The sequence below is a fragment of the Rhinatrema bivittatum genome, chromosome 4 (genome assembly GCF_901001135.1).
Source record: "Rhinatrema bivittatum chromosome 4, aRhiBiv1.1, whole genome shotgun sequence".
NCBI classification, from domain to species: Eukaryota; Metazoa; Chordata; class Amphibia; order Gymnophiona; family Rhinatrematidae; genus Rhinatrema; species Rhinatrema bivittatum.
In genome coordinates, this window is record NC_042618.1 from 52,375,419 (window position 1) to 52,389,481 (window position 14,063).

At 47.9% G+C, this 14,063-nt stretch overlaps 1 protein-coding gene across 3 annotated transcripts in view; it reads right to left on the reverse strand.

Annotated features, from left to right (window-relative positions):
- Positions 1-14,063, reverse strand: part of SYNE2 (spectrin repeat containing nuclear envelope protein 2) — a 799,865-nt gene that overhangs the window by 31,581 nt on the left and 754,221 nt on the right. For all 3 annotated transcript variants that reach the window (XM_029598126.1, XM_029598125.1, XM_029598127.1), the window contains exons 108-109: positions 9,403-9,540; positions 189-383 (exon numbers count right to left, since the gene is read on the reverse strand). In XM_029598126.1, the coding sequence (XP_029453986.1) occupies positions 189-383; positions 9,403-9,540 (333 nt within the window). The remainder of the gene's footprint in view (positions 1-188; positions 384-9,402; positions 9,541-14,063) is intronic.

Here is a 14,063-nt window from a genome sequence, read left to right on the forward strand (position 1 = left end):
GCATGAGATAATTAAAATGGGTATTTTATCGGAGATTATATATCACATTTAGCAACATCCCAACTGGCTGATAGGATCCAAGTTTATGTTTAAATTGTGGAAACAATGAATGCATATAAAAATGAGAAGGGGCAGAATGTGAGTCCAGAACCGTGTCATATCACAATAAAAAAAAAATGATTGCTTACTGCATTCCTTGAGGTCAGTCTCTTGTGGAACCGGGAGACACGGCCAAATACTTCTTGCTGGTACTTATGTAGTTCTTCTAACTCGTCTTCTATTAACACTGCATCCATAGGTTCACTTTTCTGAATCAGTTGCTCCCCAAAAACTACCAACTGATCAATCTTATCGGTGTTCAGGGTTATTTCCTGTTGGAATCCCTGTTATAAGGAAAGAACAACAAGAGAGGGAGCTATTTTAGATTTATTTCTTAGTGGAATGCAGGATTTAGGGAGAGAGGTAACGGTGGTGGGGCCACTTCACAACAGTGATCATAACATGATCAAATTTAAACTTATAACTGGAAGGGGGACAATAAGTAAATCTGCAGCTCTAACACTAAACTTTCAAAAGGGAAACTTTGATAAAATGAGGAAAATAGTTAGAAAAAAACTGAAAGGAGCAGCTGCAAAGGTTAAAAGTGTTCAACAGGCATGGACATTGTTTAAAAAAACAATCCTAGAGGCGCAGTCCAGATGTATTCCCCGCATTAAGAAAGGTGGAAGGAAGGCAAAATGATTACAGTCATGGTTAAAAGGTGAGGTGAAAGAGGCTATTTTAGCCAAAAAAACATCCTTCAAAAATTGGAAGAAGGATCCATCTGAAGAAAATAGGATAAAACATAAGCATTGTCAAGTTAAGTGTAAAACATTGATAAGACAGGCGAAGAGAGAATTTGAAATGAAGTTGGCCATAGAGGCAAAAACTCATAATAAAAACTTTTTAAAATATATCCAAAGCAAGAAACAAAGCAAGACCATTAGATGACCGAGGGGTTAAAGGGGCTCCTAGGGAAGATAAGGCCATTGCAGAAAGACTAAATGAACTCTTTGCTTCCGTGTTTACTAATGAGGATGTTGGGGAGATACCAGTTCTGGAGATGGTTTTCAGGGGTGATGAGTCAGACGAACTGAACGAAATCACTGTGAACCTGGAAGATGTAGTAGGCCAGATTGACAAACTAAAGAGTAGCAAATCACCTGGACCGGTTGGTATGCATCCTAGGGTACTGAAGGAACTAAAAAATGAAATTTCTGATCTATTAGTTAAAATTTGTAGCCTATCATTAAAATCATCCATTGTACCTGAAGACTGGAGGGTGGCCAATGTAACCCCAATATTTAAAAAAGGCTCCAGGGGCGATCCGGGTAACTATAGACCAGTGAGCCTAACTTCAGTGCTGGGAAAAATAGTGGAAACTATTCTCAAGATCAAAATCGTAGAGCATATAGAAAGACATGATTTAATGGAACACAGTCAACAGGGATTTACCCAAGGGAAGTCTTGCCTAACAAATCTGCTTCATTTTTTTGAAGGGGTTAATAAACATGTTGATAAAAATGAACCGGTAAATGTAGTGTATTTGGATTTTCAGAAGGCGTTTGACAAACTCCCTCATGAAAGGCTTCTACGAAAACTAAAAATTCATGGGATAGGAGGCGATGTCCTTTCATGGATTACAAACTGGTTAAAAGACAGGAAACAGAGAGTAGGATTAAATGGGCAATTTTCTCATTGGAAAAGGGTAAACAGTGGAGTGCCTCAGGGATCTGTACTTGGACCGGTGCTTTTCTATATATATATATATCTATAAATGATCTGGAAAGGAATATGACAAGTGAGGTTATCAAATTTGCGGATGATACAAAATTATTCAGAGTAGTTAAATCACAAGCAGACTGTGATACATTACAGGAGGACCTTGCAAGACTGGAAGATTGGGCATCCAAATGGCAGATGAAATTTAATGTGGACAAGGGCAAGGTGTTGCATATAGGGAAAAATAACCCTTGCTGTAGTTACACGTTGTTAGGTTTCATATTAGGAGCTACCACCCAGGAAAAAGATGTAGGCATCCTAGTGGATAATACTTTAAAATCGTCGGCTCAGTGTGCTGCAGCAGTCAAAAAAGCAAACAGAATGTTAGGAATTATTAGGAAGGGAATAGTTAATAAAACGGAAAATGTCAATGCCTCTATATCGCTCCATGGTGAGACCACACCTTGAATACTGCATACAATTCTGGTCGCCGCATCTCAAAAAAGATATAGTTGCGATGGAGAAGGTACAGAGAAGGGCAACCAAAATGATAAAGGGGATGGAACAGCTCCCCTATGAGGAAAGGCTGAAGAGGTTAGGGCTGTTCAGCTTGGAGAAGAGACGGCTGAGGGGGAATATGATAGAGGTCTTTAAGATCATGAGAGGTCTTGAACGAGTAGATGTGACTCGGTTATTTACACTTTCGAATAATAGAAGGACTATTATTTATTTATTTATTTATTTATTTATTTATTAATTAACTTTTATTTACCGACATTCGTGGAGCACATCATGCCGGTTTACAAACAACTCAGGTGGGAGATACAGTGAAACAATATAACAATATAATATAATATAACAATGAAACATTATAAAGGAAAATTAGTTTCTTACCTGATAATTTTCGTTCCTGTAGTACCAAGGATCAGTCCAGACACCTGGGTTGTGACTCCGCACCAGCAGATGGAGACAGAGCAAGACTTGTCGGGCACCCTCACATATAGTAAGGCGCCACCCACAGCTCGTCAGTCGTACGAATGTCAAAGCAAAACTGCAATGAAACCAAACTAACTAACTATACCGCCCCACACTAGGGCCGATTCAACCAAAAACCCTCAGCTGGATCAGAACTTCCAGAACCAGAGGACCAACAGATACTGAAAAACAATTGAAACCAACCGAGCGGACTCTTCTTAAACCGAAAACAATACTTGGGCGGGAGCCTGGACTGATCCTTGGTATTACAGGAACGAAAATTATCAGGTAAGAAACTAATTTTCCTTTCCCTGTACGTACCAGGATCAGTCCAGACACCTGGGATGTACCAGAGCTGAACTACCGAGGGAGGGAACCAGAGAGTCCCGCTCGCAGAACTCTCCCCCCGAAACCCCCTGAATCCAGGTTCTGAACATCCAGCCGATAGTGTCGAGCAAACGTATGCAACGACTTCCAAATTGCCGCCCTGCGAAAACTCCAGTGGCGACACTTGCGAAGATTCCGCCCACGAGGTGGACTGAGCGCACGACTTCCAAATTGCCGCCCTGCGAACTCCAGTGGCGACACTTGCGAAGATTCCGCCCACGAGGTGGACTGAGCGCGCGCCAGGTGAGCGTGGAGGCTCACCGGAACAGGCTTACCTTTCAATAGGTACGCAGGAGAAATAGCTGCCGTCAGCCACTGAGAAATGGACACTCAAGAAGCAGCGCCGCCCTGCTTGGACCCGAAAACAAAACCAAAAGATGGTCCGAAACCCGAAAAGGATTCGATACCTCCAGATAACGGAGCAGAACTCTGCGGACATCAAGTTTCTCCAACACCTTGGCGTCCGGATCAGCCCGCGGGCCCTCAGGAAAACAGGCCATTCAACCGTCTGGTTCAAAAGACAAGCAGACACCACCTTCGGAAGAAAAGAAGGAACGGTCCTCAGAGAGACTCCAGAATCCGAGAAGCGCAAAAACGGCTCTCGACAAGGTAACGCCTGAAACCTGAAACTCTCCTCGTCGACTCAATTGCTACGAGAACAAAACCACCTACAGGGTAAGGTCTGTTAGTGTCGCCCTCCTAAAGGCGACATGCACAGAGCAGAGAGCACCAGATTAAGAGTCCGGGAAGGACAAGGATGCCACGTCTGGATGATGAGCCAGTGACCGACCGTGCACCTTTCTTCTGAGACAGCCAAGCGCCGCTACCTGTATTCGGAGGACGCTGCATGCCTGAAGAAAAGCGAGGATATCCGGCACGGATGGTAACCCCGGATGCACCTCACGCGATCTACACCAATCGTCAAACACCGTCCGGACCCGGACGTAGGCAAAAGACGTAGACCGCTTCCTAGAACTCAGCAAGGTAGCAACCACCGCATCCGACTATCCCTTTGTCTCTAAACGTTTCCTCTCAAGCCACGCCGCGAGGCCGAAGTGAGCCACGTCCACCAAAACATACCGGACCCCGCCTCAGGAGAGCCGCGTCCCCCCGAAAACGGAGAGGAGCCTCCTTTGCCAAGAGCAAGAGGTCCGCGAACCATGGCCGTCGTGGCCACTCCGGCACCACCCTGACCATGACCACCTCCACCGGATGCGATTCTAATCGACGAAGGACTTTGCCTATCAGAGGCCAGGAAGGGAACATATAGGAGAACGTCCGTGGGCCAAGGGAGTACCAACACATCTACCCCTTCGGCTCCTCGTTCTCACCGTCGACTGAAGAATCGGGGAGCCTTGGCATTCTGAGTGGTGGCCATCAAATCCATGTGTGGCGTTCCCCACCTTTGGCAACTTAGGTGGTAAGCCATCTCCGGCAGCTCCCACTCCCCGGATCCAACCGAGGCCAACTGCGGAAAACCGCTTGGACATTGTCCACTCCGGCGATGTGGGACGCCGCAATGTTGATCAGATTTCTTTCCGCCCAGAGCATAAGCAGCCGCGCCTGCTCCGCCATCACACGGCTCTTCATACCGCCCTGGCGATTGATATACGCCACTGTGGACGCATTGTCCGACAACACTCTGACCGAAGTCCCCCGGAGCAAAGGGAGGAACGACTGTAGCGCCCAACGTGACCGCTCTGGTCTGCAAGCAAGTGATGGACCACTGTGACTGTGCCTTGGACCACTGTCCCTGCACCGAGCGGCCCCCGCAAAACCGCCCCCCAGCCGGATAAGCTGGCATCCGTGGCGACTACCGCCCAGGCGGGCATGAGCAGAGACACTCCGCGTGTCAGATTGTTGGTTTTGAGCCACCACTGCAAACTGGACCTCGCCTGATCCGTGAGCGGGAGGGGAAGAGAAAGCTCCTCAGACACCGGCCTCCAGCAGGAGAGCAATGCGGATTGCAATGGACGTAGATGAGCGACCGCCCAAGGGACTAGCGCCCACATTGACGCCATCGATCCCAACTCCATCAGGTAATCGCACCCCTGCGGAATCCGGAGGGACAGGACGGCTCACCGGACCCTGCAGCTTGCAGACCCGCTCCATGGACAGAAACACCCTGCCTTGCGTCGTGTCGAACAGCGTTCCCAAATATGCCAGGGTTTGGGTGGGGACCAGCCGGCTTTTGGCGAGATTGACCACCCATCCGAGCGACTGCAAGAGCTGCAGGACCCTGTCGCCTGCCTGTCGGCACTGCATTTCGGATTTGGCTCGAATCAGCCAATCGTCCAAGTAGGGGCATGCGCTGATGGCACGGCCGAATTCCGATGTGAGGTAAGCCTCTGTCAGATCCAGCGACGCCAGGAATTCCCCTGGTCGAACCGAAGCTATGACTGAGCGGATCGTCTCCATTTGGAATCGAGGGACTCGGAGACATCTGTTGAACTCCTTTGAGGTCCAGGAGGGGTCGGAACGTGCCCCCCTTCTTTGGCACTATGAAGTAAATGGGATACCGGCCCAGATGACGCTGTCCCGGAGGCACGGGAACTACCGCGCCCAGGTCTTCTAGGCGTCGCGGCGTATCCCGGACTGCCAACGTTTGATGCCTCCCTTGTAAGGGGACACCAGAACTATGTCCGCCAGAACCCGAGCAAAATGCAACGCCCGAGCAAAATGCAACGCGTAACCGTGTCTTATCACGCTGAGGACCCACTGGTCCATGATTATCCTGGCCCGTTCCCCGTAAAAACCGCGCCAACCTGGTTCCTACCTCCGGTGTAACCAATGGAGCCAGCTGCGGGGAAGGGGCCCTCCGCATTTCATTGGGCGGGCTTCGGACCGGTCCCCGAGGAGGAACCGCCTTGCCGTCCAAATGTCCTTCCTCGAAAGGACTGGGACCAGGACGACCGGCGAGAGGAACTAAATCTATACGGGGCCCCCGACGATCTCTGTGGCCGCGACTTCCTGGGCCCACCAGCGCGGGACCTATTGGAAAACGAAGCCCGGCCCTGTATCTGTCCTCCGGTAACTTGAACGCCCAGTCTTCACCAAGGGACTGCATCAGGTCATCCAGTTGTTTGCCAAATAACAACTTCCCCTTAAAAGAGAGCGAGCCTAGATGTGCCTGAGAAGATCCATCCGCCGCCCAAATACGGAGCCACAGGAGACGTTGTGCCGAAACTGCCGAGACCATGGCTCTAGCCGAAGGCCGCAGAAGGTCGTGCATCGCCTCCGCGCTGTACGCGATAACCGCCACCAAGTTGTCCGCTTGCGCCGCCTCCTCACCCGAGAGGCTCGCCTTGGCCTGAGCACCTGAGCCCAGCGCAAGCCGGCTCTCAGGGCAAATACTGCCAATAGCCGCCCGTATGCCCAGAGCCGAAACCTCAAAGACTTTCTTGAGCTGAGTCTCCAGCTTTCTGTCTTGGATATCCTTGAGCGCCGTGGCCCCCGTCACCGGAATCGTCGACCGTTTAGTGACCACCGAAACCGCTGCGTCCACTCGGGGAAGACGCGGGGGATCCAGCGCGTCCTCCGGCAACGGATACAGCTATCCATAGCTTTGCTACTAACCTTTAAGCCTAACTCCGGGGTGACCCATTCTCGAAAGAGAATATCCGAAGCGGAAAAATGGACCGGAAAAGCCACCGCGGGTCCCGTCAGGCCCATCTTGGTAAATCCTTTCTAGGCTCCCTGGGTGGGGCATCCACACCCACTTCCAGAAGAATAGCCGGAACAAGCGGTGCGAGCTCCTCCTTGCGGAACAAGCGCACCACCTTGGGGTCGGCACCCTCCAGCGCAGGGGTACCCTTGCTGTGTCCCGCGTGGATCGTATCCGCGTGTGCATCGTTGTCACGCGGGGCCCCTAAATCAGGGTCTACGTCCCCGGATGAAGCCAATTAGGAGTCGGTCTCCTGGGGGCCCCCGCGGCTCGAGTGCCGCTCTCTAAGCGGGTCCACGGTTCTCCGGGGACCCTCCCCCGCTCGCTTCTTCTGGGGATCAGACCGACCCTTTGACCGACGATCCCTTCCGTTTTGAGCATATATCTAATTATTTATTATCTCTTTTTTTTTTTTTTAATTTACTTCAAGGCACCGCGAGGGCCGACGAAAACGAGGCCTCAGAATCGGAGGAGGCCTCCTCCTGACTCCGAACCGCCGAAGGAGCAGTCCCCCGCGGGGGATCCCCCCCGGGGTCCCGCTGCTGGGGAGACAATGCCGGCGGCATGCCGCCATTTTCCACCGCCCGCCGCGTGGCCTCCCTTACGGACCCTAAAATGGCCGCCGTTCCCGCGCTGAGCGGGAACAGGTCGGCCCTGCCTTCTCCTCCAGGGGCAGCGCGCGGCGGCGATCGCGGTCGAGCGCGAACCCCCCGACCGCCGGACGGCCCTTCACCGCCCGATAGACAAGGAAAATAAAACCCGTCGCGAGGAGCCGCACGCGCGGCCCAAAACGCCCCTCGGCAAGCCCCGCACCAGTCCGGACCGCCGAAGCCGCCAAGAGGCCAGAGAAAAATCAAAGCCGCCCGCGGAACGCTCCCCCCGCAAAACCAAAGCCAACCTCACAGACGGCGAAAACGGCAAGAAAGAAACAAAGTCACTTTTTTTTTTTTCTTTCTACCTGCCGCTGACCTTGGTCCTGAAGTGTCCAGTCCAGCGGGGGTGAGTGAACCGGGCTCCCCGGTGTCACCCCCGGCGCTGCTGCCAGAGACAGGCCGGGTCCTCAACCCTCAGCAGTGGCCTCGACCAGGGAGGGGTAGTCCCCTCAGGACCTCACAACCCCCCTGAGAGGCTTTCAGGACAAGCGAAGCCTTTCTATAACTTTCCTTTTTTTTTTTTTTTTTTTATATATATCCAACAATTAAACCAAATTAAACCAAATCCAACAACCCTGACTAGCTAAACAACTACCCAGGGATCCTCAGAGCCTGTGGGTGAACCTGCCCCATCTGCTGGAGACAGAGAAAGACTGACGAGCTGTGGGTGGCGCCTTACTATATGTGAGGGTGCCCGACAAGTCTTGCTCTGTCTCCATCTGCTGGTGCGGAGTCACAACCCAGGTGTCTGGACTGATCCTGGTACGTACAGGGAACAAAGTGAACAAATAAAACAGTACAAAAAGAAACCATGGGAGCCGAATTGAGAGGGGGAAAGGGGGGGAGAGGAGGGGGAGAGTAGGCTAGGGGTAGGGCGGGGGAGGGAGGGTGGGCAAGGGGTAGGAGGGGAAGGGGAAAACATAGTTAGAAGGAGGTATGGGGAGAATATAAAAGAGTAGGGGGAGACTATGTACAGGAGAACTGTATAGGTGTCATTTAACTACGTAGAATTACGAAGGCGTCGAAAGTTGAAGAAGGCGGTAGAAAACTGGGAAAAAGTTACTTCAGAGGGTATAAAAAAGGGGGGGGGGGAATTAGGGAAGGGTGGCGGCCGGGTGACGAGGAAACGAAAGGGTGACAGGGGGCAGGGAGGAGAAAAGGATAAGACAGGCGAGAGGAGGGTGAGGGATGGCCGGGCCGAGCGGAAACTGAAAGGGGGGGGGGCAGGGGGGAGCTGGGGGGAGCTATTACGTTTGGTTTGCATCAGGGCATTCCATGAAGTTAGCAAGTAGCACATTTAAGACTAATCGGAGAAAATTCTTTTTCACTCAACGCACAATAAAGCTCTGGAATTTTTTGCCAGAGGATGTGGTTAGTGCAGTTAGTGTAGCTGGGTTCAAAAAAGGTTTGGATAAGTTCTTGGAGGAGAAGTCCATTAATGGTTATTAATCAAGTTTACTTAGGGAATCGCCACTGCTATTAATTGCATCAGTAGCATGGGATCTTCTTAGTTTGGATAATTGCCAGGTACTTGTGGCCTGGTTTGGCCTCTGTTGGAAACAGGATGCTGGGCTTGATGGACCCTTGATCTGACACAGCATGGCAATTTCTTATGTTCTTATGATCATAATGATTTTTGATGGCTTACCGCTCATTTAAATAAAGATTTAGCAAGTTTTAACCTTTTTAAAACTATCTTCTTCCATTTAAAGGCTGCAAATACCATCCTACATGAACCATTCTGTCAGCATTTACACATTTTTGTGGCCAAAGAGGACTATAAAGTGAAGATGAAATTATCGACTGGACATGCATTTCCTTCCAGGAATTAAAAAAAAAAACAAAACATCCAAGGATGTCAAAACTTGTACTGGGAACAAGCAAGTTATTGCGGATTAGCATGAACTACTTAACACTATGAAAATGCTCCTCTCTATGAAAACATATGTGATTTGTACATACATTTAATTGCCGCTTTTTGTCCTCGATATCACTTTCTGAGAAGTGTTCCACGTTTGTAAGCTGGAGGTCCATTTCTGTGAGCCACACGAGGATGCTCTCTCTCGTTCCCTCAAACTCCTCTCTCTGATTGGTAAAGTGCTGAACAATCAGAAAAAACAGCAGAATAATTTGCAATGAACTTTCAGGTGTTTTAAAATACAGACGCTAAATTTGGACTGGCCAGTTGGCTCAGCGTAAGGGACATGGATTCAAATTCTGCCCAGGTCTTCCGATTCCCAGAACGTCCAGGGCTGGGAATGCCATGGAGGTAGAATTCACAGCTCCTGAATTGGAGGGTAGGAAGTCATCGTCATTATGCAGTAGTGACACCTAGTGGCTACAATGAGGGCCCATGACTGCAGTGTTCCAGAAGGAGCCCTGGTGCATGAACCCTGGCCGAGGATTGTCGCTGTAGTGACTGGACTACAGTAAGTTGGGAAGGAATATATATAATGGGGCAAAAATATCCCCGAGTAATTGCAAGATGGCACCAGATGCCAGTCTTGGCTCTGATTGAACGGGAAACCCAAAGCAGCAGGGAGAAAATGCTAGTTCAAAAAAACAAAACAAACAGAAAAACCCTTAAACTTAATATCTGAAGTCACTGGTTTGCAAAACCTGGGCTACTCAATTTCCAGCATCCATATGCAGGTGCAAATCTTTTCCACAGTGAAAATACAACAGAGAAAAGACATTTCTGCTTTCTCTCTCCAAAATGTACAAAATTATCAATTACAAAATGTACTATAAGGCTCACAGACAAAAACAGAATCTATCTAAAACAAAAAGGAAACACTGGTGTATATTACCTATGTCAAAAATAATAATACTACAACCTAGCACACAATACTGAACAACCAATGTGATATATATAAAGTTTAAACTTCTATATATATATATATATATATATATATATATATATTATATATATATATATATATATATATATATATATATCTGTAAAGAAATATAGGTAGCTATCGAATCATCTACCAAGCTTTACATTGTTATTATAGGTGGCATATAAATAGTTTAAATAAGTCTCTCTCTCTCTGTATGTGTGTGTATATATATTATATATATACACATACAGAGAGAGAGAGACTTATATTACAGCATACAGAATAATGTAAGGTAATGACAGATAAGGAAATTTGGCCCATCCTGTCCATCTACTACATTCAAAATTGTTTCTCATACTAACAGGGACCATTTTCCATATGAAAGGAATGGAAAAAAAAGTGGACCACTGCAGTGCTTTAAAAGGTCTCCTTTAAACAGTAGTTTACTATAAAAAAAATTAAAAATATAACTTTTTAAAACTATTTCTCTTTAATATATTGTACATATAAAATAACTAAATATATAATACAAGAAATCAGGCAAAATAAATAAAAACCCCTATTGCAAAAAATAACTTCTAATGTAATACAAACGTCCTATCTATCAGACCCCACAAAACAAAAAAATAATCCCAAATTTATACATAGACTTGCACAAGGAGTAACAATGATAAATTACTCCAGTAATATAGCGGATGCATCTGAATCTTCCTGGTCAGCAAATTCTACCCTACAAGACAAAATTAAAACTTAACTGCGCAGAATACAGGCTAATTTTAAAATGAGCACACGTGCACCCATACAAGTGCGTATTATCGTGCGAACGGAGATACGCTGGAATTTTAAATCATGCTCCACCCCTCTTTTGTTTGCACACGTGCATCTATGCGCGTAAATCGCACTTTTAAAATCTGCATTGCTCTCGCACATGCGTGTGTATATGGGCATTTTAGTGCGAGCAATGCTTTTAGAATCAACCCTATATGATCTGAGCCTTTATACTGTACCCTACACTGGACAGGGTACCAAAAAATGACACTGGCATTCAAACTTAAAACAGCAGACGATGCACACAAACTTTTTTTTCCTCTGAGCCTGGGTGGGCCTAGATACATCTGGTAAAAACTGCCACTTTCAAAGACAAAAAAAAAAAAGAAGGATTTTTCCTTTTGCTGGTAAGCAGGACTTAAGGATGAAATCTCTAGCTAAAGAAATGCAAAACAGTAAAAGGAAAATGCTAACTTTCTGAAAAGAGGCAGATAAAGTATTCACTGGGCTCCTTTCTTCCAGAGGGAGGGACATCCCTTTGGTGTGATACCTGCCAACTAAGGGGACAATCTTCAAGCCATCCGCCGTGGGATAGACTCTGCGGGTACTTTTTACCCAGGGACTCTGCCCCCAAATTTCAAAAAGGTAACCTGCCATGGTTTCAGAGCATGCGAGGACCACGCGTGCCCTACTTTTTGTGCCGGTGCAATTCCGCTGGAAAGTTCCAGGCACAAGAGTTGAACTTGCAACCTCCAGGCATAGATTTCCCTTCGCCAACCTGAAAATCCCCACCAGGAATGCACCTCCTCCCACTGCGGATAAAAGTGCACATGTTCTGGAGAAGTTGTGTAGACTTTTAGCCACACTGAGGGAGGGCGATTTCACGCCACTGGGGCAAAATCTGTAGGCTTTTTTTTTTTTTTTACCTGCAGTGAAAGAGAATGTGCATGCTGTCACTCTGCAACCTGCTGCGGGTACTGGGCATCTGCTTTTTGTGTGGGTAGGTTCTCTTTTCCTTTCAAAATAACATGCACAGACTTGAAAATACAATCTGCACATGTTATTTTTCCAATCCCTCCCAAAAGATGCCTCTGGGAATGCCGACCCCCCAGATGTGGCTAAAATTGCTCACAAGGCACTTACTTTCAGCCAGATTGAAGGAAGGGCAATTTTTCGACAGTCAAATTACATATGATGTGGGATGGGGCCTGGGGATGCAGGACAGGCTTGTTTCAGCGATGTACCAGTTCTGACCCCCACCATGCAGTTTGATCCTTCCAGCGTGTGTCCCAGATCCCATGCGCCCCCTTCTGCTCCAGTCCGCGTTTTGTGGACTGCTGTTGGGATCTCAGCCTCACGGAGGAGGGGGCAGGCTCTCCTGCAAGCCGGTGGCTGCAGCCAGCTCTCAAGCCTCGAGCCAGCAGAGGTACTGGTGGCACGAGCCTGCTCGCTGCTGGGCAGAGAGCTGCCAAAGCTGCTTGGATTTACAGGACCTGCATGTGTTGCAGAGAGCAAGGGAGGGATGGAGTGAGCCAGCGCTGCTGCCAGCAAAGGAACCAGTCATAGCCTCGCTGTCGCTTTTCAGAGTGGGGAGTTTGGTTACAAGATGTCTACTGAGCCTCACCTGAGTGTGAGGAGAAGGCTCTGGGAGAAGAGAGCAGGAGCCTGAGTATGAGCCGGGGGAAGGGCGAGGGAAAGGGAGGTAAGGGTTGGGGGGAAAGAGGTGGGGGAGGGGTGAGAGAGGCACTTTTATGGTTACATATTTATAATTTTCAACATCCACACCCCCCCCAACCCCCCCAGCTTTTAAATCTTCCAATTTGGAGGGAGGACTCCCTTCCCCTTAATCTTCACTTTTTGTCCCCTGAGAACAGCTCTACACCCTAGTGAGATCCTCAGGTCAAAATGTTTGCCCACCCTTGTTCTAGAACATTCTTTAGTTATACTAAAGAAACTCTAAAATGTGTTCGTTCTTCACACAGAAAAAAAAGATCTAACTGTGCTGCCAACTAATACTACTATTTATCACTTCTCTAGAACTACCTGAAACTGTAATTAGGTCTAAATATTTCTTTAGTTACAAGATTTACAATGGACTTATTTTAGTGTCCTGAACTACACCATGAAAGTGAAGCAGACTTGAAGGGCTTCCTACCTAGTACTACAGAAAGTGTCACTTTAACCTTGAATTTTGAAGGACACTTTACAGAAAGCATGTTATGTTGAGAGAACAGAAAACTGAGCATGGTCGACATGAAAGAAATACCAGTCAAAACCGTCTGGATTAATGCTACCTTACAAAAGGCAGCCGGCTAGTCAAAATATTTTCATTAGGGGGTGGGGGAGGGCGTTTCACCCATTTACAGGCCCTTCAGGAGACCCTAGCGAACAGCCATCTGGAAGGGGGTGGCTGAATGTCTTGCACAGGATCCGGAGTTTGGAAAGGGACTCCTGGGGAGCAGGAAGAAAGGTCAATAAGCTGGCAACCTCACTTTCTGAAGTGCAGAATACATATCTGCCTCTACAAGATACTGAAGTCGGGCAGAGTAAGCACGTGGCGCATGTTCAAGCAGCGATGTCAGCACAATCTAAGGGCTCAGTCACACATGGCTCAGTCACACATGGCCTTGCTCCATTGGCTAGAGTGCACAAAAGTACCTGCAAATGAGTATCCAAACCCACAAAATGAAACATTTCCATGGCCTCAACTTTTTTTGGGATTACTCTGTGACTATAAAAGCAAAGGCAAAAGCTGCCGAAATGGGATCTTTTGGGATCACAATCCTGACACTATTTTATATTCTGCATGAATGGAATAAGAAAGTAAGGGCAAGAGGATGCATGGTCTGACTTCCGTTATTTTCCATGGAGAAAAATAAAATAGCTGTGACAAATTTCCTCCCACAGAAGATAACAGGAGTTGCACTGAACACAGTCGGGCAGCTAGACACAGTATATACTCCTGCCCCGGTTAGTAGTAAAGATATTCAGCATAGAGGCCTCTGAGAGGTG